The following is a 22,436-nucleotide window of genomic DNA, read 5'->3' as shown; positions in this document are numbered from 1 at the left end:
CATCTTCTATCTCATAGTCTTGGAGTAACTGACTTATGTCAAGTCCTGGCTCTGCAGTATCACTCATGGACTCTGAATTCGCATCACGCTGCTGGTTACTGTTCGCAGCCCCACCATAACTCCATTCCATTTCATCATGAATACAACCGTATTCCTTCTTGGTAGGAGTTTGGGCCTTATGGGAAGACAAACATGACAAATCCGACTGCATAGTGACACGCTGCTGTCACTTGTTTCCAGGCACTTGCTCAACCTCTTCCAGTCTTCGAGTCCACACGGATGCTTTTTGCACGGCGCTATATTTCCCTTGCTGGGCCCTTCTCCACAGTCCAGGAAAGATGCAAAACTCAACAATGCCTTTCATGCTCTGAGCATCTGCCACTGTCTGCATATCGTCGGGAATATACGCAACACCAGGATGACACATGTAGAAGCCATGGCATTTTTCCTGTCTTTCCAGTCGTTTCTTGAAATTCACGCATTGCGCAATGATCTTGCGCAGCTGACCCTGTCTCATTTGTGTCTCTGTCACTGAATACTTACTCAGAGACGAGTCAATATACACAGCAAGCTGGGCGGGAATATTTCCGAGCTCCTCTCGAAAAGCATTTTGCCATGCTAGGCTCGTAGTCGCGCACCAACGTCTGTCCAATTCTCCTTGGTTCCCCTCCAGTCTTTCCATGACCTTCTTAATCAAGGTGTCGGTCTCGGGATTCGGTCCCAGCACAGTCTGACTGAATAAGCGATCATTGAGATGGTTGGCGACAATGGCCCGAACTAGTCCCTGGTTTTTGTAAATATCTCCAGGCTCGTAGACAGCCCGAGGGAAACGTTCATCATTACACCAATCACTGGCCAAGGCGTCAAGTCTTTCGAGTTTGTTGAAGTTTGCTTTGACCCACACATCCACGGCGCTCTGGAGCCTATTCATGATGCTCGATGCCTCATCATCGTTGATAGGGGAGCTATAGTAGTCCATTGTTCCAATCTGCTCGCTGAGGGCAGCTATTTGACGTTCGTGTTTAATGGCCGTGTTAGCTGCCTCTTTATGGCATTTCACAAGTTGTTTTTCGTGCTGGCGAGCCCTCTCTTCCGCGCGAAGTTTGTCAAGTGAGATTTGGCTAATTCTTTTTTTCATCAAATTGATAATCTAAGCACTCCTGTGTTAGCCCTTTACTTGATTCAACATGTAACAAAGTCCAGTCCGCATCACTCACTCTATGAAGTCGGGCATTTAAGCCTTCCAGCTCTTCCATGTCTGCGGTGCTCAACCCTTTGTCCATTAGCTAGGAATATCAAGAAACAATGGGTCTTACATGTCTGTGTATCTCTCATGGCTACCACCTGAGGGGCTTCCCAGTTGAACCCTGTAATTTCTGTGTCTGTAGCTGTGGTTTCACTTGACATTGCGGTTGCGGTTATGGTTTTATCTGCTGTTGCTGTCGCGATTGTGGTTGCGGTTTTGAGGACAGCAGTCATTTCTAGCGAGATTTTATCCCACTCCTGATGGTGACTATCTTTGGTTTGTGGAATGCGAAGGTACTTGCTTGTAGCAGAAGTCATGGTTTTCTTAGCTTTTTTGAGACCAACTGCGAGATCCTCCATTAAAACCGTGTATTGTTGCACTGGCTTGACTCAATTTTTGGATAATAATGACATTACAAATTCGAAGGACCTGATCAAGAGTTTTTTTTTGTTCAGGGTCGAAAATTACTGCCGATAGACTTTCCTTGTAATTATGACTTGTAATTATCGTCATAGCTACTCTAATATGGTGCAATACTGATGCCTGTCGGTGACACTCTCATTATGCTGTCGAGGAAGGGCCGGGAGCTTATATTCCTATAACAACTCGTTTTTCTCTTCCTGTCTTCTCTTTCTTCTTTTTGCATATCACTCTCTATCATTTCCCATATATCGTGTTCTGATCTTTCGGAAGATGCCTCGTCTCATCATAGGCCTCGATTTCGGTACCACTTTCAGCGGGTAGGTCTATCCTTGCTCTCGAAGAACTTCTCCTGACGTCTTTGACGCTCTATAGAATTTCCTGGACCCTTGAATCTTCTCGCGACATAGAAGTAATTTCTACATGGCCGAAAAGCGGAAACAGTGAGCCCTCCATGCATCTCCTTCTTGAACCTCTACCCTCCTGACTGAAACCAGAAACACCCGGGAAGGTGCCCACCACGTTGGCCTACCAGGAAAACAGGACCCTTTGGGGTTATCAGACTGCATCCCTACCCCCTGATACAGTCTTCCATGGCTTCAAGCTTCTGTTAGATTCGACTCAGCATGACCAGTACCAGCCTGCAATCCGTTCTCAGTCTCTTCTCAAAAAGTACGACAAGACCGCCGTCGATGTCGCTGGAGACTACTTGAAATGCTTGGTGGCTCATTCGAAGACTGTTCTGCAGCGAAGACTGGGGGCTGCTTTCGAGTGTATGGAGCTGCACTACGTCTTGACGGTTCCTGCTGTCTGGTCGGATAAAGCGAAAGACGCGACTCGGGTGGCCGGTGTGAAGGCCGGTATCCCCGTTTCGGATATCACCATGATATCTGAGCCCGATTCAGCCGCTATGTACTGTCTAGACACACTTCAGCCGAAAGCGATCAAGGTCAGTCCTATCGATCAATTCTCCAAGTCTACTCCAGACCCAGTTGTAACGTACATTACGCTCTAGGAAGGTGACGTTGCTGTTGTGTGTGATGCTGGCGGAGGCACCGTGGTTCGTACCTATCCTTACCATCTCCTTTTCACAACGTAGCTAATGGTACTTAGGACTTGATTTCATACCGCGTATCTAAACTCTACCCTTTGGTTCTAAAAGAGGAGACTCAGGGCACAGGTAAGTCGACCCCGCAGACTCTCAAAAAAGAACAAAAAAAAAACCAGTCTAGTCTAACAGCTGAAGGTGGCATTTGTGGATCGGCATGCTTGGATTCACGATTTGATGAGCTGTTGCAAGGACATCTGGGCGATACTTATGCAGAAATTCCGTCAATCTCGCTGGATACGGCACGATCTTACTGGGATAATGATATAAAGCCTAGCTTTGGAACCCGCCTATACGACGACTTTGATGATAATGATGGGTCGGACATCACGGCTAAAGACGACGGCGAGGATGATGATGGCGACAGTGCGACCGTTGTGCCTTACATCGTCCCTCTCCCAGGGGTCAAAGACGACCAAGCTATCTTCCTTAAGAATAACTTTCTCTATCTTGACTGGTATGTGACAGTCTCCAGCCTTCTAGGCCTCGCCTCCATTCTAAATGCTCAAGCACATCAGGAACCAAATTCAAGAAATCTTTGACCCAGTCGTCAGTGATGTGGAGAAACTGGTTCGAGGGCAAGTGGAAAGTGTCGCCAAGAATGGCAAAACCGCGAAGGTAAGTATCCATCCTATCGGGCTAGGTGATTGTGTCCTCGTTTGCTACTCAGTGCTCATCTACTCTTTTGCTCAGGCCATTCTTCTGGTGGGAGGCTTCGGATCATCTGAATACCTCTTTAGAAGGTTAAAGAAAGCGTTCCCCAATATGTTGGTCATGCAGCCACCGAATGCGTAAGTACGACTCCCATGTCTTTCTCGAACTATGGACTAAAACGAATCAACAGTTGGACGGCTGTAGTGCGGTAAGACTTCCATCCTATATGGGAATTTTTCAGCCAAATTTAACAAAATGTCAGTGGTGCAGTTTCTCACGGGGTTGGCTCAAATCCAGTATCAGAACGGATCGCTCGTCGCCACTATGGTATCCGTGTCTCAATCCAATATGATCCGTCTCGTCACCATGAATCCACCCGATATTGGGACTCGCTCAGAGAAGAATGGATTGTTAATGATGCTATGGAATGGTACATACAAAAGGTGCGCAGAAATATCGGAGTTGGTGATACAGACATCCTACTAACGGACCATTGTAGGGAAGTGCCATATCGGAGGATTCCCCCATTAGCCTTGCTTGGTCTTCGGATTTCGCAGTTGATCGCAAAAGCAAGCGGACCGATCTCTCGTTGTATGTTGACCACCAAGACGATGCCCCTGGTTTCCTATCAAGCAGTGAGTTTTCTTGCGAATTCCCTTCCTTGTACGCCACCGATAGACAGCTAACGCCACACAAGACACTTTCAAGGTTTGCACTGTGAATGTTGACCTGGGTCAAATCCCCAGTAAACTATTCGAAATAAGGACCAACTCCAAAGGCAAATCTTATTACATAGTGAAATATGATATACGCATGACACCCAAGTCTGCCAGTATACTATTCGAGTTGGTGTTTAACGGAGCTACGTATGGATCCCTGCGGGCTAAGTATTGACGTGCGAACTAAATTGTACGGTGGGGGGGTGATATTTGCTTTCCAATAATAGCTGAAACAAGTGTGCTGCAAAATTGATATGAACACTTTCAGAATAATTGCTAATATCCATGATTTGTCTCGTTTATTATCCAGGAGCTCTATGTAGACCCGCATCATGTCCTGTCTTGGTCCACTAGGTAGATTTCGTAGATCCAAATTCTAGGACTTGGCAGTAGGTGCCTACGCAGGATGTTGTGCGTTGTTAACTACTAACAAGAGACTATAATATCTAACTGTCCACTTATGGGCTCTCACCTTTTGATTTCCCTTTCACGTCACACGATATCTGATATTTGCTTCGGTATACCTACGGCGAACCACAAAAACAGCAACTCCCCGTCAGTACAAAAGTTTCTTGTTGAAGACAATTTTACATCCTTCACTCCCATATTTACAGTATTTTTCGATGCTATGTCCAATAATATACAAACCCTCATCACTCAAATATACATGAGGCCAGTTGATTTACCCTTCTCTGTAGTGGTTGAGTCGCCGTGGGTCCATTTATACGCCCAAGCCAAAGACCTCACTCAAAAGCAGCAGATTATTAACTTCCATAACTCCAGTCCCAACCTTTTTATATCAAACGTCTCGCTCCAGAACACCACTCCCTTCGTCGGGGTTCGGCGCCACCCGCTGGCCGATTATAACAACCAGAACAGCAATCTAGCCAAGCCCCCAACTCGTTAGCATCTTCCGACGAACAACACACCGCAGTACAACAGATGAATAGCGAGGGGTATACTATCTGATAAGATAGAAAAAGAGACGAGAGGCAGAGAAACTCACCAAAGACAGATCCACCCCCGCAGCAACCCTCGCCTTCCACTTCGGCCGGAACCGAAACGGCAGCCGCTGCCCCTCCGTCAGCTCCCGGGAGTTCGTAACGCGCTGAATGATAGCTATGTTTTGGCCCCCCAGCACAACAACATGGACCATATTGTCCAGATCATGGTCCTTCACCTCGAGCTTCACCTCCGGGCCGTTCACCCCGCGCTCGACTCCCGCATTCTTGAAAGTTATTTCCGCCCGGGGGGCGCGGATCTCGACGCGTAGTCGCGCATGCAGGATGCTGTGTCTCGTGCCGGGGAGTCGCAGGTCCAGGCGCGACGAGTCGTACCAGGACCCGCGCAGCTCGAAGAGCGGCAGCCCCGTTGTGTCGAAGAAGGTGCGCCGCTGGCTGAGGGACCAGGGGCGGCCCCGGATTGTGAAGACTGTTACCCCCTCGTAGGAAACGGTGTAGTCGAGGGCGTGCCAGGGTTCTGGGGCCGTTTGGACCGTCAGCTCGGTCTCCCTGGGAGCGATGCGTTCGGGGCGGATAGCGATTGGGTATGGTGGGGGGGCGAGGTAGATTGACGGGGAGTGACGATGCAGGGACATGGTTCGAGATGCGCGGTTTGGGTGTCGTCTATTTGGAGACTTGGGTGGCTTCTTCCGCAGGCCATACTTTGGCTGCGGGGGTATGAAGGGGAGAGGAATAACAGTGAGTTATGGGCCTTCTTTTCCTTTCATCAGAGCAGCAGCAGCAGCAGTAGTAGTAATAACTGCCTCTCTCAAGTCTCTCGTTTTCTCTTTTCTCAATCTCACGGTTGCTCTCTCCATGCACATGTGTTCTGCACACGCCCCTCATCCTTTTACTCACTTTTACTGATTACCTCGAGATGAGCCCCCCTGACCCCTCTCACAGCCCAACGCATCGCCGGCATCAAGCCAAGGCGTAACTGGGGGCCGCCTTGCGCGGGCCCCGCCAGAGCCCTGGTGTTGGTTCTTCTCGGGGGCCTGATTGGCCCATGGCGAGTTAGGGCTTCCGCTAACGCGTGCAACCGTGAACATGTCCAGGGTTCCAGCGGGTCTGCCCTTATAGTGTATAGTTCCTGGACGATCACCGGTTTCTGCGGCCTTGAAACCGTTTCAGTTATAGCTTTTCGCATTTTGCGTGTGTGGGGTAATACATCTTTTATGTGGCGGTCTCGCTATTGTTTCATCGGGGATTTCGATTATGTGCATTTAGTACTACTTTAGGTATTTGGTTAGTAGAGTGCTATATTAATTAGCTCCTTGGGGAGAGGATCTTGGGTGATGGAGACAGCACAGCCTTCCAGGGCGTTCTTGTTAAGCGAACGTGAGGCCTATTCGGAGTCAGTCTATTGGGAGGTATTTTTGGTTTTATGGTGGATGAATCCTCCCGCAGATGGTTTGGTCGAGATAGTGTGGACTTTATGGGTCCGCCCGTTGCGGCTTGGCCATGGATACCGCTCTTTTGGTGGAAATAGAAGGCTGGGTCATGCTTACAGTTGTTCTATCACATTCAGCTTATTCGACGATCCAAACACTTCGTCTGTTCCAGAAAAGTCATCGAATAATAGGGATGTGGATTTATCGGCGAGGGCTTTGGTCCCAATAGTCCCTCCCACGCCGATCTATAGTCAACTATTGAACGATCCCAGAACTAACCGAATCTAGTGTTTATGGCGTAATGCATTCTTTTCCAGGGGTATGAGCCCTTCCTCTCCTAGACGAAGCTACCAATAAGTGGCGTATTTGCTTTTTCCTTTCGTCACCTTCACGAATTCATCTGCGATCACCTTATCGGTAACCTCGGATGGGTGAAGCTCATCGTACCACATGAACTGCTCTGGATGTGGCAGATACTCGCAGTTCTGGCCCTTTACGTCACAATGCTTGTTGTATCCGGTCACGTTGACCGCCGAGCCCTGCCCAAAGAAGTCCTCCGGGTGGTTGTACATATCGCTCAGCTTTTCCTACCTGTCAGCTTTCTCATTCGATGTTCAGAAAGGGAGTGGAAATAAGATCGAATACTAACCAAGCCATACACGTCCATGGTCGCCAGCTTCGCGCCGGGGTATCTCTTCGCAATAGCCGCCTCGTACGCCGTCTTGTACTCAAGCACCTCATTCACAGCAGTCACCTGGTCCCACATCCGATAGCTAACGGCGGTCTTATTATCCGGTTTCTCGGGCCAGAATGAATTCGGCCCCGTGCCACCATTCTCGGGCGTCGCATACATTGGTGCCAATTGCAGCGGCGCGAGGTTCATCAGTACGAAGTAACGGCCTCCGTTCGCGTGCACCGCATCCAGCGCCTGGTAGACACACTCGATGTAGTCTGGAATTGTTTTGCCGGCAATCTGCGAATCTGTGATGAACGCGTAGTTGCCGAGGTCGTTGGTACCGATCCAGATAGCGTAGATTGTTTCGTCGGCGGGGATGTCGAGGAATTTTTTGCCGGATGGTGGGACGCTGTATTTGCTGTCGGCGAGGAAAGCAGGGACTTCGTACTCCAGTACGGAGGGAAAGGGGGCGTCGATGGCGGCGTATGTGCGCGGGCTGATCTTGTTCGAGCAGACTGCACCGCTGACGGCGTAGTTGTAGCGGTTGGCGTGTGTCTTGTGCGCGACATAGTAGCCCCAGTTGTAGCCTCCGGAGGCGGATTGGTTGTTCTTTTCAGCATTGAGTTAGTGGATGGTGTCTTTTTCTCTTTGTTTCTGCTAGATGGGGGTCCTTACGACTGGCTGCACCCATCCTGGAGGCGGTGCCTCGCCCTTGTGTTCGGTGATCCAGTTCAGCCTCGAATCATCCGTGTAACTGTCCCCAAATGTGACCAGACTTTTCAGGTTTCGGGGGCCCCATTTCTGTGCTGAGCCAGCTAGCCCTGCGTCTATTAGAAGGGCCAAGCCCAGTAACAGCGATATTTGGCGCATGGTAGCAGAGATCGGAGATTAACTTTTCGCAGGTAACATAATAATGAGAAACGTGCGGAGGTTATAAATGCTGAGACACTAGTTGTCGCCAGTCCCTTGCCTGGGAATTTAGGGCCTAGGCGCATGGGACACGGAGATGCGGGGGCGCGGGTGAAGATGGATAAATGGCTAAATTCGGGGCTAGGATATTCTCCTCCGCATGTCCATTTGTCTAGAATAAGACATTCATTTAGTAGTGGCTTCTGTACCCAAGAATTTACCCGCCAGTGTTATTGGTAGGTACGGAAGGGGTGGTGGTAAACTAGGGCTTGGTCCCGACAAAGTGTTCGAACTGTAGAAATCTCTACCTAAGGCTGTACGTTGTCTTGCGTCACCCGCAGCGCATTTACACTTCCTTGCAGCCATTCCAATGGTGCCACAAAGGCCATCTGACTCCAGGAGAACTCCTTGTTCTTTCCTCCAAATACGAACACTTCGAATCGGCCAGTGAAGTTCCCGTTCACCCACACGCGACTTCCTCCGGTAACGTCGGTTCGAATAGTGATTTGGCTCTCTAAGGGAACGGTGACCGGCTCGTGGGATGAAGAGGTCTGGTTTGCCCATATTCTGCCCAGTTCGATGGGGTCGAATCCGTCGTTTTCAGCTACGGAGCGGAGAGGATATGGCCATCCATCGGAGATGAACGTCAAAGAGCCCGAGGGTGACAAATCGAGGGTAACGTCGCTGGAGGAAAGGGTGAATGGTCCCGAAACAACCATGTCCAACATGTAATTCATTCCCTTGCTTCCGTACCCCAGACTAAACCTGTCTGTGGCTCTCTGGTTGGTTGTTTTCCAGTTGACAAAGCCATTGTTTCGCTCGGCTGTCTTTCTAATCCGGCGATCCAGGTTCTGCGCCACGGCGGCGGATGTCAGAAGATCCACTGAATCCGATAAGCCTGATTCTTCAAGAAGAGGTCCACGGTTCCCGGACCAAGCACGGGCGGCCACGACGGGGATTCCATCGCGAATTGCATAGAATGACTCCAGTTGCGTCGTCGCATCTGGTCCGTTGTCATTCCACGCGGCTAGAATCGCCCCTTTTGGTGGTTTGCTCGGCTGTTCCGTAACATTGACCGGGTTGAACAGTTCGGGTGTCCATTGCCAGCCCGATTGGTCGGCAAAATTGAGGACACGCGTGTTGTTGAAGAGTTGGGGATACGGGGCTGGGGTGATTGGTACGTGGGAGTTTTTAAGCGACATGTAAGCCCACCAGTCTTCCGAGTTGATGACGTCGTAACCTTGGTTTGATAGTAGCACCGGATCTGACTGTCCGTACTGCCAGTGCTGTATGATGATGTCTTTCGAAATAGGTTTATCGGATGGCTCGTACGTACCCCAGATGCGAACCCTCTTTCCGGACTTTTCGTCCACGAACCGTGCCATTTCGTTCACGAAGTCGACGTAGTCGTCTGCCAGTGTTGAATCATACTCGTCGGCGCCAATGTGGACTTCCTTGGTTTGGAACCAGGGAAGAAACTCTTCCCATATCTGCTTGACTGTCGTAATCGTCTCTGGATGTGTCAGGTTCAACAGATCCTTCTGGTCCAACGCCAGCTGAGGCTTCCACTTCGTCAAAAATAAGCAGTGCCCGGGAGCTTCAATCTCTGGTATCACCGTCACCCCTCGCTGGACACAGTGCTCTTGCAGATCCTCAAAGTCAGCTCGGGAAAGAGTCTCATTTGCTCGCTGAACAATGGGATGCAAGTCGGGATTTGCAGGATGCAGCGCAAACTGGGCGTAGACATCATTCCAGGTCTCATTGTGGCCACGACTAAGCGGGTAGTTGTCACTTGTGTGATAGTGGAACTCGGACATCTTGAAGAACGAGGCATAGGTGCATAGTTCCTTCAGAAATGCAGGTGAATACCACTTTCTACCTGCGTCAAGTAAAAACCCTCTAGTGGGCACTGAGGGCACATCGGTCACCTGGCCCTGCGAAATTGGCCGTTTTCCAGCGATGATTATCTGCTGCAGGAGTGTCCGCGTTGCCCACCACATTCCCCGCGCGCCAGACCCTTTGATAACAACGCGGTCGGCTTGCACTTCCAACTCGTAGCCCTCCTCTGTAGCATCACCGTTCTCGTACGCCCAGTTGCTTCTATGGGATCTATCGAGGAAGATTCCCTCCTTGTCGTGCGGTAGTTCATCCATGGCGTGAAGCCGCCATCTTTTTCCCGTGACCTCTTCCATATCGTCGCGGAATGTCCTCGCGAACTCGGCCGCCGAGGGCGGAATCAACGTTAGCCCACTCTGGTCTCGATGCGAAGCAAAAGAATTCGAAATATAGATGTCATGCGCTCCCCTCGCAGGATCAAATCCACCAAACGACTGATCATGTTCTGCCCATCGCACGGGTGGAAGAGTCTGCAAAGCAGACACAGCTGCTGTCAAACCCCACGCCAAAATCGCTCGCATAATGAATCATATACGGGATGGATATGGCAAAAGAAAATCGAGTCTCACCCTCATGGCAAATCAAGGAGGATAGCAGAGGAATTTAAACATATTCCACCGACACAAACAATGCATGTTTTCGCCGCAAGGGGGGTACTCTTTCGCTCTCTACCATGTGGGTTACATGCATCGCGTGGGTTACACTGCGAGAGGTTTATCTGATCAATGCCGATCAGCTAGGGTACAGTCGCATTGTTGATCTCGCTAATACGCATTTATTGCTACCTTCTTTACACTGATTCCATGTTGAAGGCCAGTCACTAATCGCCAAGCCTTCGATGGAAGTGTGGGGTACCATTTCGCCCAGGTTTTCCGGTATGTCTAGGCTAGCCCAGCCCCTCATTTGGTATGCAGAGTCAGGATGGTACAAAATGGCAGTGTTACAGCCGCTGCTGGCTGGTGGTAGTCAGCGGGTAGTAATGGGTACTTTAGTAGGTTTCTGCAGTTTTAGTGTTCTTTAGTAGCCAGAAGTGTGTTGTCATTGTCGTAGTTGATTTCCAGATTCGGCATTATTTTGTAAAGCCCAAACTATATAGTTCTACGCCGTGGGATATTGGACCAGCCTCATGACAGGCTGTCGGCATAAAATCCTACCAAAAAAGAACATGGAAGAGACAAATAACACCTCGAATCTAAGAGCAACTTGTAGCATAAAAATTATAGATAATTTTTATGTGTAAATTATCAGTTACAAGATCCATTCCATCAGGTACATTGTTTGCACTGTTTGTCTCCCGCAAGCCCTGCGGCCAATGACTCAGCGCCAGTTGCGGGCCTTCATTATTCTCTGCTACATTTCTGAGGTCATATCGACAACTCTTCGACCCCACCATAGTGTTTATCGCACTCGAGTTGATCATGCCGCACGCGATTCCCGTCGTTGCAACCGGGTGCCAGGCCCTGATCCTCTGCGGTCCAGGTGTCTCCCTGAACACCTTCACATCCAACCCGGAAGAGTACCCAAAATGCCTCATCCCGATCGCCAATCGGCCGATGCTCTTTTACCCTCTGGATTTCTGCAAGAGGTCAGGAATTACAGGTCGGTTCGCGTCGAGGACAGACTCAATGCCTGAGTGAAACTAATGGTTTTAGATATCACCTTGATTACCCCTCCCTCCTCTGTCGCTCCCCTCCAAGCCGCTTTACAACAAAATCCCTACCTTACATCGCTTCCCTCGCCCTCGCCGACGGTCCTGGCTCCCAAGGATGCGGAAATGACCACGGGGACAGCTGAGTTACTCCGCTTGCCCGAGGTACAGGCTTGCATCAAGACCGACTTCCTCCTTTTACCATGCGACCTTGTCTGCGAGATCCCGGGTACGTCGCTACTAGAGGCATGGATGGTGTCGACCACGCCAGGGAGTTCCGTTATTCAAGAAGATCGCAATGCCCACGGCTTGGGTGGCGGACAAGGTGGCGCTCGAGGTGGTCTAGCCGTGTACTATGAAACCCGGGGCATGGAAGATAGCGTCAAGGGTGAGGTGACGGACTTCACGGCGATCACGCCACTCGCGCAAGACGAAACACCCGCAACATCGCGATATAACCTGTCCAAGCTGGTCATGTCGATGCCGATGGGCACTGTGAAGGAGCAAATGGAAGAGGACAAGGGCTTCCTTGTCCGCCATACGTTGGTGGAGAAGCACTCTTCGGTGAAGATGCTCACGAGCTATCGCGATGCGCACCTGTACATCTTTCCCTACTGGGTGAAGGATCTCGCGCGCCATCAGGAAAGGCTAGAGTCCGTCAGTGAAGATCTCGTCGGATATTGGGCTAAGGCGAAGTGGCAGCGGGGGCTCGGCGACAAGCTCGGAATAACCCATGTTTTGGGCGGGCGGAATGAGAGCGTCGACGAGAACAGAAGCAATGACGGGAACTCGCTGGAGGAGGAGATTGATCTCCGTGCCATGAGCACCACCGCAGCACCGACTGTCTCAGATCCCCGCGGTCCTTCGCCGTCGGTGGAAGTTCCACCCATTCTAGCACACATGGAGAAAGGATCTTCGCTGGTTCGGCGAGTCGACAGCCCCGCTGTCCTTTTGTCGACTTCGCTCCGTCTAGCTAAGCTCGAATCCATCGAAGAGGCCGGCCGGATAGCTGCCTCCCCCTTCGCTCACACCCAAAAAGTCGCCTATCCTGAAGGCGTCGCCCAGCGCAGCATGGTCACCAAGGCGGACTGCCTCCTGGCATCCAACGTGACCGTTGAGGAACGATGCGTCATCAAGGAGTCTTGCATTGGCACGAACGCGAAGATCTGCAGCGGCGCTCGACTGACGCGGTGCGTTGTCTTTGACAACGCCATCGTCGGTGAGCGCTGCGTGTTGACTGGGTGTATCATCGGGCGATACAGCAAGATTGGGCGGGAGTCCGTACTCAAGGACTGCGAGGTCCAGGACGGAAACATCATCCCCGATGAAACGGATGCCAAGAACGAGCAGTTCATGGTCTTTGAGGGCTTTGATGAAGAGCAAGATGATGATATGGGTGGCTCGGACAATTCCGAGGATGATGAAGATGAATCTACTTGAGTTAAATCCAAAGCAATATGAGCAGTATGATAGACCGTTTACGCATGGGTATTAACGTCTAGAGCCCTTAATACATTCCTATTCTATATGACAGTCTAGAGAATATGGCACCGGGTTCAGGAGAAACCACCTCGTTGGTCCTGGAATTCCAATCTGATGGTCTCGCCGTACGTAGAAACTCGGCAGAAGTAGGGCTATACTTTCGATCCCGTGCCTTTTTGTAGCCTGCCAAAGCAGGCAACGATACCACGGACCGGATCACTGGATTGTAGATGGATGCCATAACTATCTACTACTAAACTATGATACTGATTAACAAGCAGTTGGTTCTCTTGCCAGAGACGTTCACAGTAAGCCAAACCATACCCATAACGCCAGCGCTATCTATCTTTTTGTACAAAACCCAAACACCATCATACACAGTATGGAAAGCCCAACAATCAAGCACCTCCCCCATTAATAACCCTAACCAGCCCAATGGCCGCCCCAGCCGCAACACCACCCACACAGCACATCTGCACCCCACCCTTAACAGCAGCAACAACATTATCCACCCCCGTCCACCCCCTCACCACCCCAGTCTTAACGTACCCAAACGCCAACAACGTGACCCCCATCACCGCAATACTCCAATACAGCGCCACGATCACCGCATCGGCAACAAAGTACGGAATCAGCGGGATGAACCCGCCCACGAAGTACCCCACGGCGAGCGTGATCGCCGACATCCACGCCTGGTTGCAGTCCGGCCGCGCTTCCTTGTGGTGGAAGTCGAGTAGGAAGTCGAGATGCCGCTCAGGTGATGCGCGCAGTGAGATGATGATTTGATCGATTATGTCGTCTGCTATCCCGTGCGTGGCGAATATGTCGTGGACTATGGTGGCTGTTTCGGAGGGGAAGGTCTCGATGAGAGATTGGGTGTCGCGGACGGTGGCGTTGTAGGATTCGCTGCGCGTTTCATTAGTATCTTGTTCTGTTCGTTTGTCTGTCTGCCTGGCCTGGATACTAGGCCCGGTGGAGAATCTTACAGTTCGCTCTTGGCCCCAACATACCCCCCCAACCCCATAGAGATCGCCCCCGCAGCCAGCTCGGCCAATCCACCCAACACGACGACCTTGGTGTCGCCCAGCGCGGAGAGACCCGCGCTCAATGCAAACGGCACCGTCAATCCATCCGACAAGCCCAGAATCGCATCGGAGATAATGCGCGGGTTGATCCTCGATCGCGAACTGCGACTACTGGCCGTTTCGACATCGGAGCTATGCCCATAGTCGTCGCGAAAGGTGTGATAGGATCGCTGGGCTTCGAGCTCGGGGAGGTCGTCGTGGGCTGGTGGTTCGGACAGGAGAGCTTTGGCTGGGCTTATCAGTATACATGTGCATACTTAACGTTGGCCAATGAGTGGGTGGCGGAGAACGAACCGGCACTTTGGCTCGAGTTGCTTCGAGCGTTTGGGAAGAGCTTTTGTTTGATCAGAACGAGGACCATGGTGGGTGGATCTGTCTGCACCAGATCGATGAGTGGGTATTAAGAAGAGAAAAGGAAGAAGCCGGATCAATAAATCTCGAAATGAAAGAGACACAGGTCAAAGAATCGACCTGAAAAGGAAGACTGTGTCGCCGTCTGACGTCAGTACCGCCGTGGTCGGTTTTTGAGGTAGTAGATCTTCAAGCTGCTGATCTGATCTTATCGATACAAGTAGACTGTTATCAAGGACGTGATGATCGACTGTCGTCTCTTCAAAGTTGAACTAGGTCTCAATTAATCTTACATCTGCACTCGATCAGCTCTCTATTTTTTCTTCCCTCTCCCCTCGCCGGGCCCGTTCTTATATCACTACCCCTCCATACACACAAACATACCGTCCCTCCCTCGTAAAAAAAAAAAAAATAGAGAAAAACCGTGCAGGTCTCAAGCTCCCCACACCAACTCCTCCAATTACAGATTCAATAATGGTCAGCGCTGGACGATCCGCGCGCAGGCACCTCCCAGGTTTATGAACGTCAACGCGTGATTGGTGCGCTGTTGGAGATGCTTACCATTACGAGGGCCGTGACTGGTCGAGATGCGGGCTGCGCGTACCGATTTTTTTGTGGGTTGCATGTAATCAATGCTTTGTCCTCTACTATTGCTCGGTGTGTTCTCTTGTATGGGTTATGTCCGAAGCCCATTGGTGTTTACGTTCGGAGGAAGTGTAGCGATGTCCGCGGAGCGGGTTGAGATGTCCGAGGGGGTAGCCCTAATTAACTCCGTCCGAGGGCCGGTCTTGAACTGGCCGTCTTGATGATCGATCGAATATATTGCATACTAGAAGAAGAAGAAAGATAATTGATTGAATGCGTGTCAGAATATCCATAATAGAATCTTAAAGAGAAATAAACGACCATTAAGATGGTTCCACGCAACTCGCTACAGCTGGTCTCTTTCAAAATCCATCGTACAATTCAGGTAGTACAACAATATGGTGGTCCGGCAAATATTAGCAGTCTGGCCATGGTCATTCGACCGCATAACGTTCTTCTGTACGAGCTAAGGTCTGATGCAAATGGAGATCATCCCAGCGGGCTTGAGTGCTGGGGTTCCGCCGATTTTATACTAAGTTCTCGAACAGCTTAGCAAGGTGCACTCGAGACATAATCTATTTCCACTGGAGGACTAGCACAACACGATGTGTTTCAACAAAGTTGAACCAAAGATGTTAAGCTCGAATGCATGCCATTCAATTTCAGAGACAGTGACAACCATCAGTGGACTGGTCTGTCACTGGCATCCCAATGGCGGATTAAACACAAATTTGCAGAAATAAGATCTCGATACTGCAGGTTATTTCTCATTTAACTCAACAATCGAAATAAGTTAACATCAAATAAAGGCCACTAACACACAGATTATGAAACACAATTTCTCGAAGGTTCATCAGGCTTTCTAAAAGCACATTCGATCTCAGATCAGAGCACAATAGCCAGGCCCAGAACACCAGCGACACCAGCCAGACTAGCGGCAACAGCTCCAGTAGGGACGGCGATGCTCTCAGAAGTGGCAGAAGGCAAAGAAGATGTGGAACCCGAGTCCGTGCTGGAGCCCGAGCTGGAACCCTCCTTGGTGCTCGAGCCGGAGCCCGTTTCGGAAGAGGAAGAACCGGTAGTGGTGGAATCACCAGTGGGCTTACTGGGGCCATCGGTCTGATAAGCCGTGGAGATGTAGGTCTTGACGCTGTTAGGCAGCTCGTTGTACCAGTCCGGATAGTGGCCGCCGTGGATGTCGTTAAATACCGACGAGCGAGCATCCGGGTCTCCCATCTGTGAGTAAAAAGAAGGAGGGACTGCAGTCATAAGCACCGAGATGATCGAGCTGGGCGGCATCTTGAAATCTCCGGGCATTTCGGTGGGCATATCGGTGGGCAGTTCGAAATCGGTCGCGGTTGCCGTCTGGGCAAGGTCTGTGTTGGATTCGCTGGGGATTATCAGTGAGTAACTCTTGGACGATGGATTCTATCTGCTGGTTTTCTCTTACAGGCTTGCCATCGCCGCCGAGTAAGTGTCGTCTCCTGGACCTCTATTCTCGAGCTTCAGCTCGGCAACGGCCGAAGCCACGGCTGAGAGAAGGAAGCAAAAAGACTTGAACTGCATGGTGAGTGGATAGGATGACGAACGGGGGATCAGGAGCAGTAGATGGTAGATGGTAATAGATGAAAGATGGTAAGGAGTGGAAGTTGGTCGGATTCGCGAGGATTGTCCTTTGTATGAGAATGAATGTAGATGGAACAGGAAGGAACGACCAGTCACTCTGTTCGTATCAGGGAGGCAATAGCCGTCTTAAATAACATGCTCAACTCTTGCATTCAAGAATGAGTTGAAGAGGCTTTTTTCATTCATCACATTGATACTAATAATCATAAAAGCTTCGTATTGGTACTCAGTCTATGCCATCCTGCGTCAGGGTCCAGGGAACTGTCCTAAATGTTCGTGATCTATGGCTTGTCCGCAGATCAATGAAAGTCAGGGTCCAATATTAGATTAGTGTTGGCGTTTAGACCCAGCTGCCCGTTTTACGAGAATATGGCTTTGGTTGTTCAATTGAGTCGATATCTTATTGATAGCATGAACTAGACTAATATTAGGGTTTGAGATAGTTGATCCACACCAAGTCACTTCCATCGGTCCCGATATAGAGAGCATGTAACGGAAAATATATTCAGATAGCACTCCTGATATACTTGTAAAAACGCGTACTTTATACCGCAGTTATAGACTTCGTGTATAATAGATCTACCGAAGACCAACAGGACTTGTCTCCCTTGGATCCTAAGATCGGTTCATCCAAGTGGAGCACCTCCCATCTTGCCCTAAGTCCAATACGAGCCTCCACTAACTAGTCGCCCTTCAACTTCCTTTCACTTCACTCCGTCCTTGGTATAATTCGAGGACTCAGCTTGCCATGATTCTGGTCCAGCATGGTTTCTTTTGCTCAATTGACCCCTTTTCACTGTGTCACCCACGCCATTCTTTGCAGCGCCCGCGAGGCTCGCTTGCATTCTGCCAACAGCACAGGCTCGGTGTTTGCCCACCTTGACGACGACCCCTCCAGAGACATCATGGGCCCCAATGCGAGCACCAACACCGTATAGCATCGGTGGCACAAACAAACCATATAAATCATCGTCTCATCCCTGATAACACAGACTACATCATCAACACCCCATCCATTCCATTCAACCTGGGCAGCGCGTCAACCCCATTCACCCACACCGATACTAACCCCGCCCGGCCATTTTTGATGTTCTAAATCCTGAGGCATCCATCGCTTACCAACCAATCACAGCAACACCCGACCGACCAATCACAGACCCTAACAACATTCCAGTCTCCCTATATATTTCACTGTAAGGTTAAACCTATTGCCTTCGGGCATTTGGTCAATTTGAAACGATACAGAGAAGATTAGCATGGCCCCTGCACTAAGGATGACACGCTCAATCAAAGAGAAGCTACCAGTTTTTTTTTTGACTCTTGAAAGCATATTCGAGGTGCGGTGCTTTGGGGAGAAAGGCGTTTGGTGGAGGGTGAGGGTTCGAGTCGGGGACAGACCTCTTCCCTTTTTTTCTTTTCGCGATTCCAGCACAGTCTTTTTTCGCAGAGTCGGCAGTGTTGGGCTACGGCGTCAACTCTCCTTACTCGGTGACTACGTAGACAACAATACTAACGTGAAATTGCATAATATACACACGTACATTTCCGAGTCAAGTCTAAGGCATATTCATCTCCTTAACACGGAGTGATATCCATTATAATACAAAAATCCATCCGCCGTAACTCATCAACTCGTCACGTAAACTTCCACTCAACCGCTGGCAACTGGATAGCCTGACCAGTCGGTCTTCAGGCACCTCCCTCACGCTTCGCATATTCATCCTCCATCCGCTCCTCATACAATCGATCTGCTTCCTCCTTGCTCATCGGCGGATGGTTCGCCTGGCCAGTGCGGGCGTTGTCGGCGCTGTTACCGCTCTGAGGGTGGGTTTGGGAGGTGGACGCGCCAGGGCGCGACTCCGTGTTGATGGTTTCAGTTTGGGGGTTGTAGACTGGGACGGGCATTTTGATCAAGGTAGTTGAATCGAGTATAGAGGCAGATGAATAAATTGGTTTGTAGGTTTGTTTGTAGTTTTCGATTTGTTGTGGCTATGCTATAGGAGTCTGCGGATACTGCTTGTTATATAGCTGGTGACTGTGGCGACATGGTAACACGTCATCGAGGAATAGCTACAAGATGACTGCTATGGAGTGGGTCTGCCAGGCAACGATGCCAGTTCCATGTTTCGAGTTGAAGGGTGTTTGCAGTGGCCGCTTAAGAGTTTTATTTACTAGATGACGTCTACATAGTGTGATCTCTTCTTCACCCTCGAGCATATAGCCCAAAGACTGATGAAAAGATAAAAGTATTCCACAAGTGGAAAGGTGCCAAAGAATACGCCTGTCAATGACCCGAAGGCCGTTGAACAGCCTGTTCCGCCGCGCTGTGCAATGCAGGGACCAGACTGTGGTGGACCGCCTTCTTGATCGCAGCCACCCAAACAAGGTAAGTATGAAGAAAAGAAAGAAGAAAAAAGTGAAAAGGGCGGCGGGCGGTTCAGACTTATATAGGAGTGGGTGGGGCCTACTGGTGGCGCTAGTGGCAAGCGAGGACTGACGAGTGTCTGTGATTGGTTTGAATGTTTGGGTGGATTCTTGACTGGACTTTCTGCCTTGGTGCCTTGAATGGGGGATGGCTCCCGTCTGCTTCTAATCAGGCTTGTTTGGCGAGTGAGGCGCTTCTAGGTTGGATACTATCGATACTAAGAGACTACCTACGGAGTAGAATGTATAAAAGTATTTCTAGCAAAGTCAAGGAGCGCTTCGCAAAGAAGTTCTCTAGGCAGGAATAAACTTGGGTTTCACTGGAGTCCAACATATATACATACTCGTCGTATCAACGCCCATGCTCGATTTAATTATTACACATACTACTATACCCCCTGTACACTACTAATATTAACACTATCATGCAATGCCTCCATCGATAGATATCTATTTCCGTATTTCGATTCCTAAGACATGCTGACCTAGCCGTGCTACGGCAGACACGTCCGACCGAGCTACAGAGGATCTTGTCAACTGAAAACGACCCTACTCGGCACTGAGAGCAAGACATGCGTCCACCGCCAAACCAACCCTAAACCAAATCAGTTTGTGTCTTCGCGTGGGATGATAGCCAGATACATACCTTCCCTCTTTCATCTTCACAACGTCGTCGATGACGTCGCGGTCAAGGTTGGGGAACATGTTCGACAGCGTCTCAACCACATTTATGTGCTCGGCTCGCTGGATCCTTCGTGCCTCTGCATCCTCGGCGCTAGCTTGGCGGGCTGCAGTATCCTGGGCGTCGATATTCCGTGCTTGGGCTGCATTTCCACCCCGAGATTCTTCACCACTATTGCGCGGGGGTTGATACACGTTGGGATTCAGGCGTGTTGCTCCAGACTGGGCAGGTGCTACAGGCTGCGTTGGCCGCTCCTCCGGGGAATCTGGCTCGTCGGAGAAAATCTTCCCGATGGTGGTCAAGGGCTTTTGGATGGTGCGTAGGAGGCCCGCGACTGGTGCGTTGTCCTCCTCGCTGGACTGCGGGGCCCCTCTTCGGCCCCGAGGGGCCTCAGTCGACGCTCGTGAGGGGGGCTGCGAAGTCTCGGCTGAGCGGCTGCTCGGTTTGCGCTCCAGGGATTCAGACTCGCGGTTTTGCTCGGCAATTGCGGAGACTGCTGCCTCGACGTTTCGCTCAAACTCCTCATCGTCCACCGTGAGACTCGTGCGGTCAAGCCCCTCGATGAAAGAGATAGCGCCAGACTTGAAGCATGCGGTCAGTAGTCATTTCTAACAATGGTTCCACGTGGTACTTACCAGTGACGATAGGTAATAGCCAGCCTCCCCTGTCAGTTTGTCCTGGTTGCGGAATCGAAGGATGTATTGTATATTAGAGACAAGGTGATTTGGGTTCGCCTTGAGAACCACGTAAATTAATAAGGGTATAAAAGAATCGGCCGATGTATCGCCCTTCTTTGTGTTTCTCAACAGACCTGATAAAGTTAGCGACCAGCCAATTTGACCTCCAGCACTTCTACTCACCAAAAATGACCTTGCAGCAATTTAAGATACAGATAACCTTATCGCGAGGGGCCCGGTAGCCGTTGATTTTCAAAAGCTCTGCGTCGTCGTTAGAGCTGATGTGCAAACGGACAAAGGTACTGACCTTGTTGAGCGAGATTCAAGAATCGATGCCCGCTGGCTCTCACTGGCAGAATGTCCAGATGCTCCTCCTTGACCCAGCTGTATATTCGCATCTTTTGAGCCAGCACATCATCCCGTTCGATGTCTTCCTGGTGCTGACCCCGTCTCCACGGGCCATGGAGCCTTTCCATCTCTCTTCGCTTACTCCTGCTGGCGCTTCTGGGAATTGCTGGCGGACCCGGTATCGCCGGCGAGAAGGTCTGGGAATACAATCTATTCATTACGAGTTTCTCCATGCCTTCCTTGGCATTGTCAAACTCGCTATCAGAGGTATGGCGCCAGACTTCACAGAGTGCCATCTTGTTGGTGATGAAAGTCAGGAAGTCGCTGATAATCTTGACCTGTTCGTGGACCATCCACGGTCGTTTCCCAAACTCATGGAGGAAAGAGCGCAAGAATTTGGCCACAGGGTCCGCCGTGCGATGCCGTAGCTGCTCGAGAAATCGATGAAAATCGAATGGCTGGTCGGGTTCAGGTTCTGGCAGCGGAGGAACAGTTGACGTAGAAGATCGCCGCGTCGACGCTTCGTCGGCGGGAGGAGACTTGGGGAGGCTCTTTGATATCGACGGGCGCTGCTTCTCGGGCAAATGTGACGCTGCTTGAGCAGCATCGGAACTCTGGGCGCTCTCGGCAGATGACTTGTGCTGATCCAAGCTTGAATGACGGGGAGGAAAGTGAGTCGCGCCACTGAGAAACTGCTCCGCCAGCTCTAACCGGGGCGACATTATCTGTTCCTGACCATCGCCATTTAAAGAGTCCCGGAACTGTTCCATGATGTGCTGTATTTCGGGCTGCGAATCATCGTCCTGGCCGCTCTCCGCTTTCTTGGTACCCTTCTCGTCAGTGCCTTTTCCGGGGACATCGGGTAATTCTTTTTCGGTCCACTCGGAGGAAGGTTTGGTCGGAGATTGCGGGGGCATTGCGGACTGCGAGTTCGGGTTAAGATAGGCCTCGTCTTTCTCTGGTGGCGGGGGAGGAGCTTCGGAGACGGAAGGCGAGGCCGGATCTGTTGTACCGGTTGAGATTGACAGTCCTTTCATGCGTCCCGGCAGCGATTCCTGCTTTGTTGGTTCGGGGCCAGGTGGTGCCGGGGCGGGAGACGAGGTTTCTGCGACGGTATCCCGCGAATCGCCTGGAGACTCCATCTTGGTCTCAGTTTGTAGCGCATCCTGATTGTCCGCCAAGGGTTTCACGTCTGACGCCGGTGTCACTTGCACCTCCGATTGATTCCCCTCATCGCGGGGAATCTGTTGCTGTATGTCCCCTTGTCCGCTGGGAGAATGGGGATCTGGAAGTCCTGAGGCAGACATATGCTACCCACAGGAGCGTCAAGTATTATAAAAGAATCACAGGAGTCGGCGAAATTCAGAGGGGAGCATGGAGCATGGTGAGGCTATGCACGGCGACAACAGACGGGGGTCGGGATTTCGCGATATTCGGAGCGACGGAGTATTTCCCTGTATTGAAATCTCCACGTGAGACAGAAGTCTCCTGTCGCAAGGGAGGTAGTG

The 22,436-nt window shown here is 50.7% G+C and overlaps 10 protein-coding genes across 10 annotated transcripts; 4 read left to right on the top strand and 6 right to left on the bottom strand.

Annotated features, from left to right (window-relative positions):
• Positions 1–1,939: 1,939 nt before the first annotated feature.
• BDW47DRAFT_130360 (Hsp70 family protein) lies at positions 1,940–4,336 on the top strand (the record flags this gene model as incomplete). The annotated part of the gene is made up of 11 exons (XM_024817081.1): positions 1,940–1,986; positions 2,042–2,109; positions 2,164–2,615; positions 2,780–2,846; positions 2,907–3,231; positions 3,293–3,392; positions 3,468–3,565; positions 3,619–3,636; positions 3,691–3,871; positions 3,928–4,063; positions 4,126–4,336. 11 exons carry the CDS (start codon positions 1,940–1,942, stop codon positions 4,320–4,322), a joined length of 1,689 nt encoding a protein of 562 aa, XP_024676552.1. The 3' UTR covers positions 4,323–4,336.
• A 610-nt stretch (positions 4,337–4,946) lies between these two features.
• BDW47DRAFT_121643 (uncharacterized protein) lies at positions 4,947–5,744 on the bottom strand (the record flags this gene model as incomplete). The annotated part of the gene is made up of 2 exons (XM_024815666.1): positions 4,947–5,030; positions 5,154–5,744. 2 exons carry the CDS (start codon positions 5,742–5,744, stop codon positions 4,947–4,949), a joined length of 675 nt encoding a protein of 224 aa, XP_024676551.1.
• Positions 5,745–6,886: 1,142 nt separating this feature from the next.
• Positions 6,887–10,607, bottom strand: BDW47DRAFT_130358 (glycoside hydrolase; the record flags this gene model as incomplete). Its single annotated transcript, XM_024817080.1, has 6 exons — positions 8,460–10,607; positions 8,388–8,392; positions 8,218–8,265; positions 7,891–7,969; positions 7,189–7,824; positions 6,887–7,120 (listed from the first exon to the last, which is right to left on the bottom strand). Exons 1-6 carry the CDS (start codon positions 10,539–10,541, stop codon positions 6,887–6,889), a joined length of 3,084 nt encoding a protein of 1,027 aa, XP_024676550.1. The 5' UTR covers positions 10,542–10,607.
• A 791-nt stretch (positions 10,608–11,398) lies between these two features.
• On the top strand, positions 11,399–13,157 carry BDW47DRAFT_97362 (translation initiation factor eIF2B subunit gamma). Its single transcript, XM_024820411.1, has 2 exons — positions 11,399–11,619; positions 11,673–13,157. The coding sequence occupies exons 1-2, from the start codon at positions 11,439–11,441 to the stop codon at positions 13,106–13,108; spliced, it is 1,617 nt and encodes a 538-aa protein (XP_024676549.1). The 5' UTR covers positions 11,399–11,438; the 3' UTR covers positions 13,109–13,157.
• Positions 13,158–13,548: 391 nt separating this feature from the next.
• BDW47DRAFT_121639 (VIT1/CCC1 transporter family protein) lies at positions 13,549–14,596 on the bottom strand (the record flags this gene model as incomplete). Its single annotated transcript, XM_024815664.1, has 3 exons — positions 13,549–14,056; positions 14,137–14,464; positions 14,530–14,596. 3 exons carry the CDS (start codon positions 14,594–14,596, stop codon positions 13,549–13,551), a joined length of 903 nt encoding a protein of 300 aa, XP_024676548.1.
• Positions 14,597–14,952: 356 nt separating this feature from the next.
• On the top strand, positions 14,953–15,330 carry BDW47DRAFT_97358 (uncharacterized protein; the record flags this gene model as incomplete). Its single annotated transcript, XM_024820410.1, has 1 exon — positions 14,953–15,330. Exon 1 carries the CDS (start codon positions 15,140–15,142, stop codon positions 15,326–15,328), a length of 189 nt encoding a protein of 62 aa, XP_024676547.1. The 5' UTR covers positions 14,953–15,139.
• A 726-nt stretch (positions 15,331–16,056) lies between these two features.
• Positions 16,057–16,737, bottom strand: BDW47DRAFT_121638 (uncharacterized protein; the record flags this gene model as incomplete). Its single annotated transcript, XM_024815663.1, has 2 exons — positions 16,057–16,561; positions 16,622–16,737. The coding sequence occupies 2 exons, from the start codon at positions 16,735–16,737 to the stop codon at positions 16,057–16,059; spliced, it is 621 nt and encodes a 206-aa protein (XP_024676546.1).
• Positions 16,738–17,983: 1,246 nt separating this feature from the next.
• BDW47DRAFT_97356 (uncharacterized protein) lies at positions 17,984–18,307 on the top strand (the record flags this gene model as incomplete). The annotated part of the gene is made up of 1 exon (XM_024820409.1): positions 17,984–18,307. A coding segment is annotated over exon 1 (236 nt), but the record flags the coding sequence as incomplete, so codon positions are not given.
• A 10-nt stretch (positions 18,308–18,317) lies between these two features.
• BDW47DRAFT_97355 (uncharacterized protein) lies at positions 18,318–18,945 on the bottom strand. The gene has a single exon (XM_024820408.1). The coding sequence runs from the start codon at positions 18,700–18,702 to the stop codon at positions 18,487–18,489; it is 216 nt and encodes a 71-aa protein (XP_024676544.1). The 5' UTR covers positions 18,703–18,945; the 3' UTR covers positions 18,318–18,486.
• An 825-nt stretch (positions 18,946–19,770) lies between these two features.
• On the bottom strand, positions 19,771–22,070 carry BDW47DRAFT_114696 (guanine nucleotide exchange factor VPS9; the record flags this gene model as incomplete). The annotated part of the gene is made up of 5 exons (XM_024814701.1): positions 19,771–19,816; positions 19,868–20,484; positions 20,539–20,714; positions 20,764–20,841; positions 20,888–22,070. 5 exons carry the CDS (start codon positions 22,068–22,070, stop codon positions 19,771–19,773), a joined length of 2,100 nt encoding a protein of 699 aa, XP_024676543.1.
• Between the last annotated feature and the right edge of the window lie 366 nt (positions 22,071–22,436).

The sequence above is a fragment of the Aspergillus candidus genome (genome assembly GCF_002847045.1).
Source record: "Aspergillus candidus strain CBS 102.13 unplaced genomic scaffold BDW47scaffold_1, whole genome shotgun sequence".
NCBI lineage: Eukaryota > Fungi > Ascomycota > Eurotiomycetes > Eurotiales > Aspergillaceae > Aspergillus > Aspergillus candidus.
This window is presented reverse-complemented; position numbering and strand designations above follow the sequence as displayed.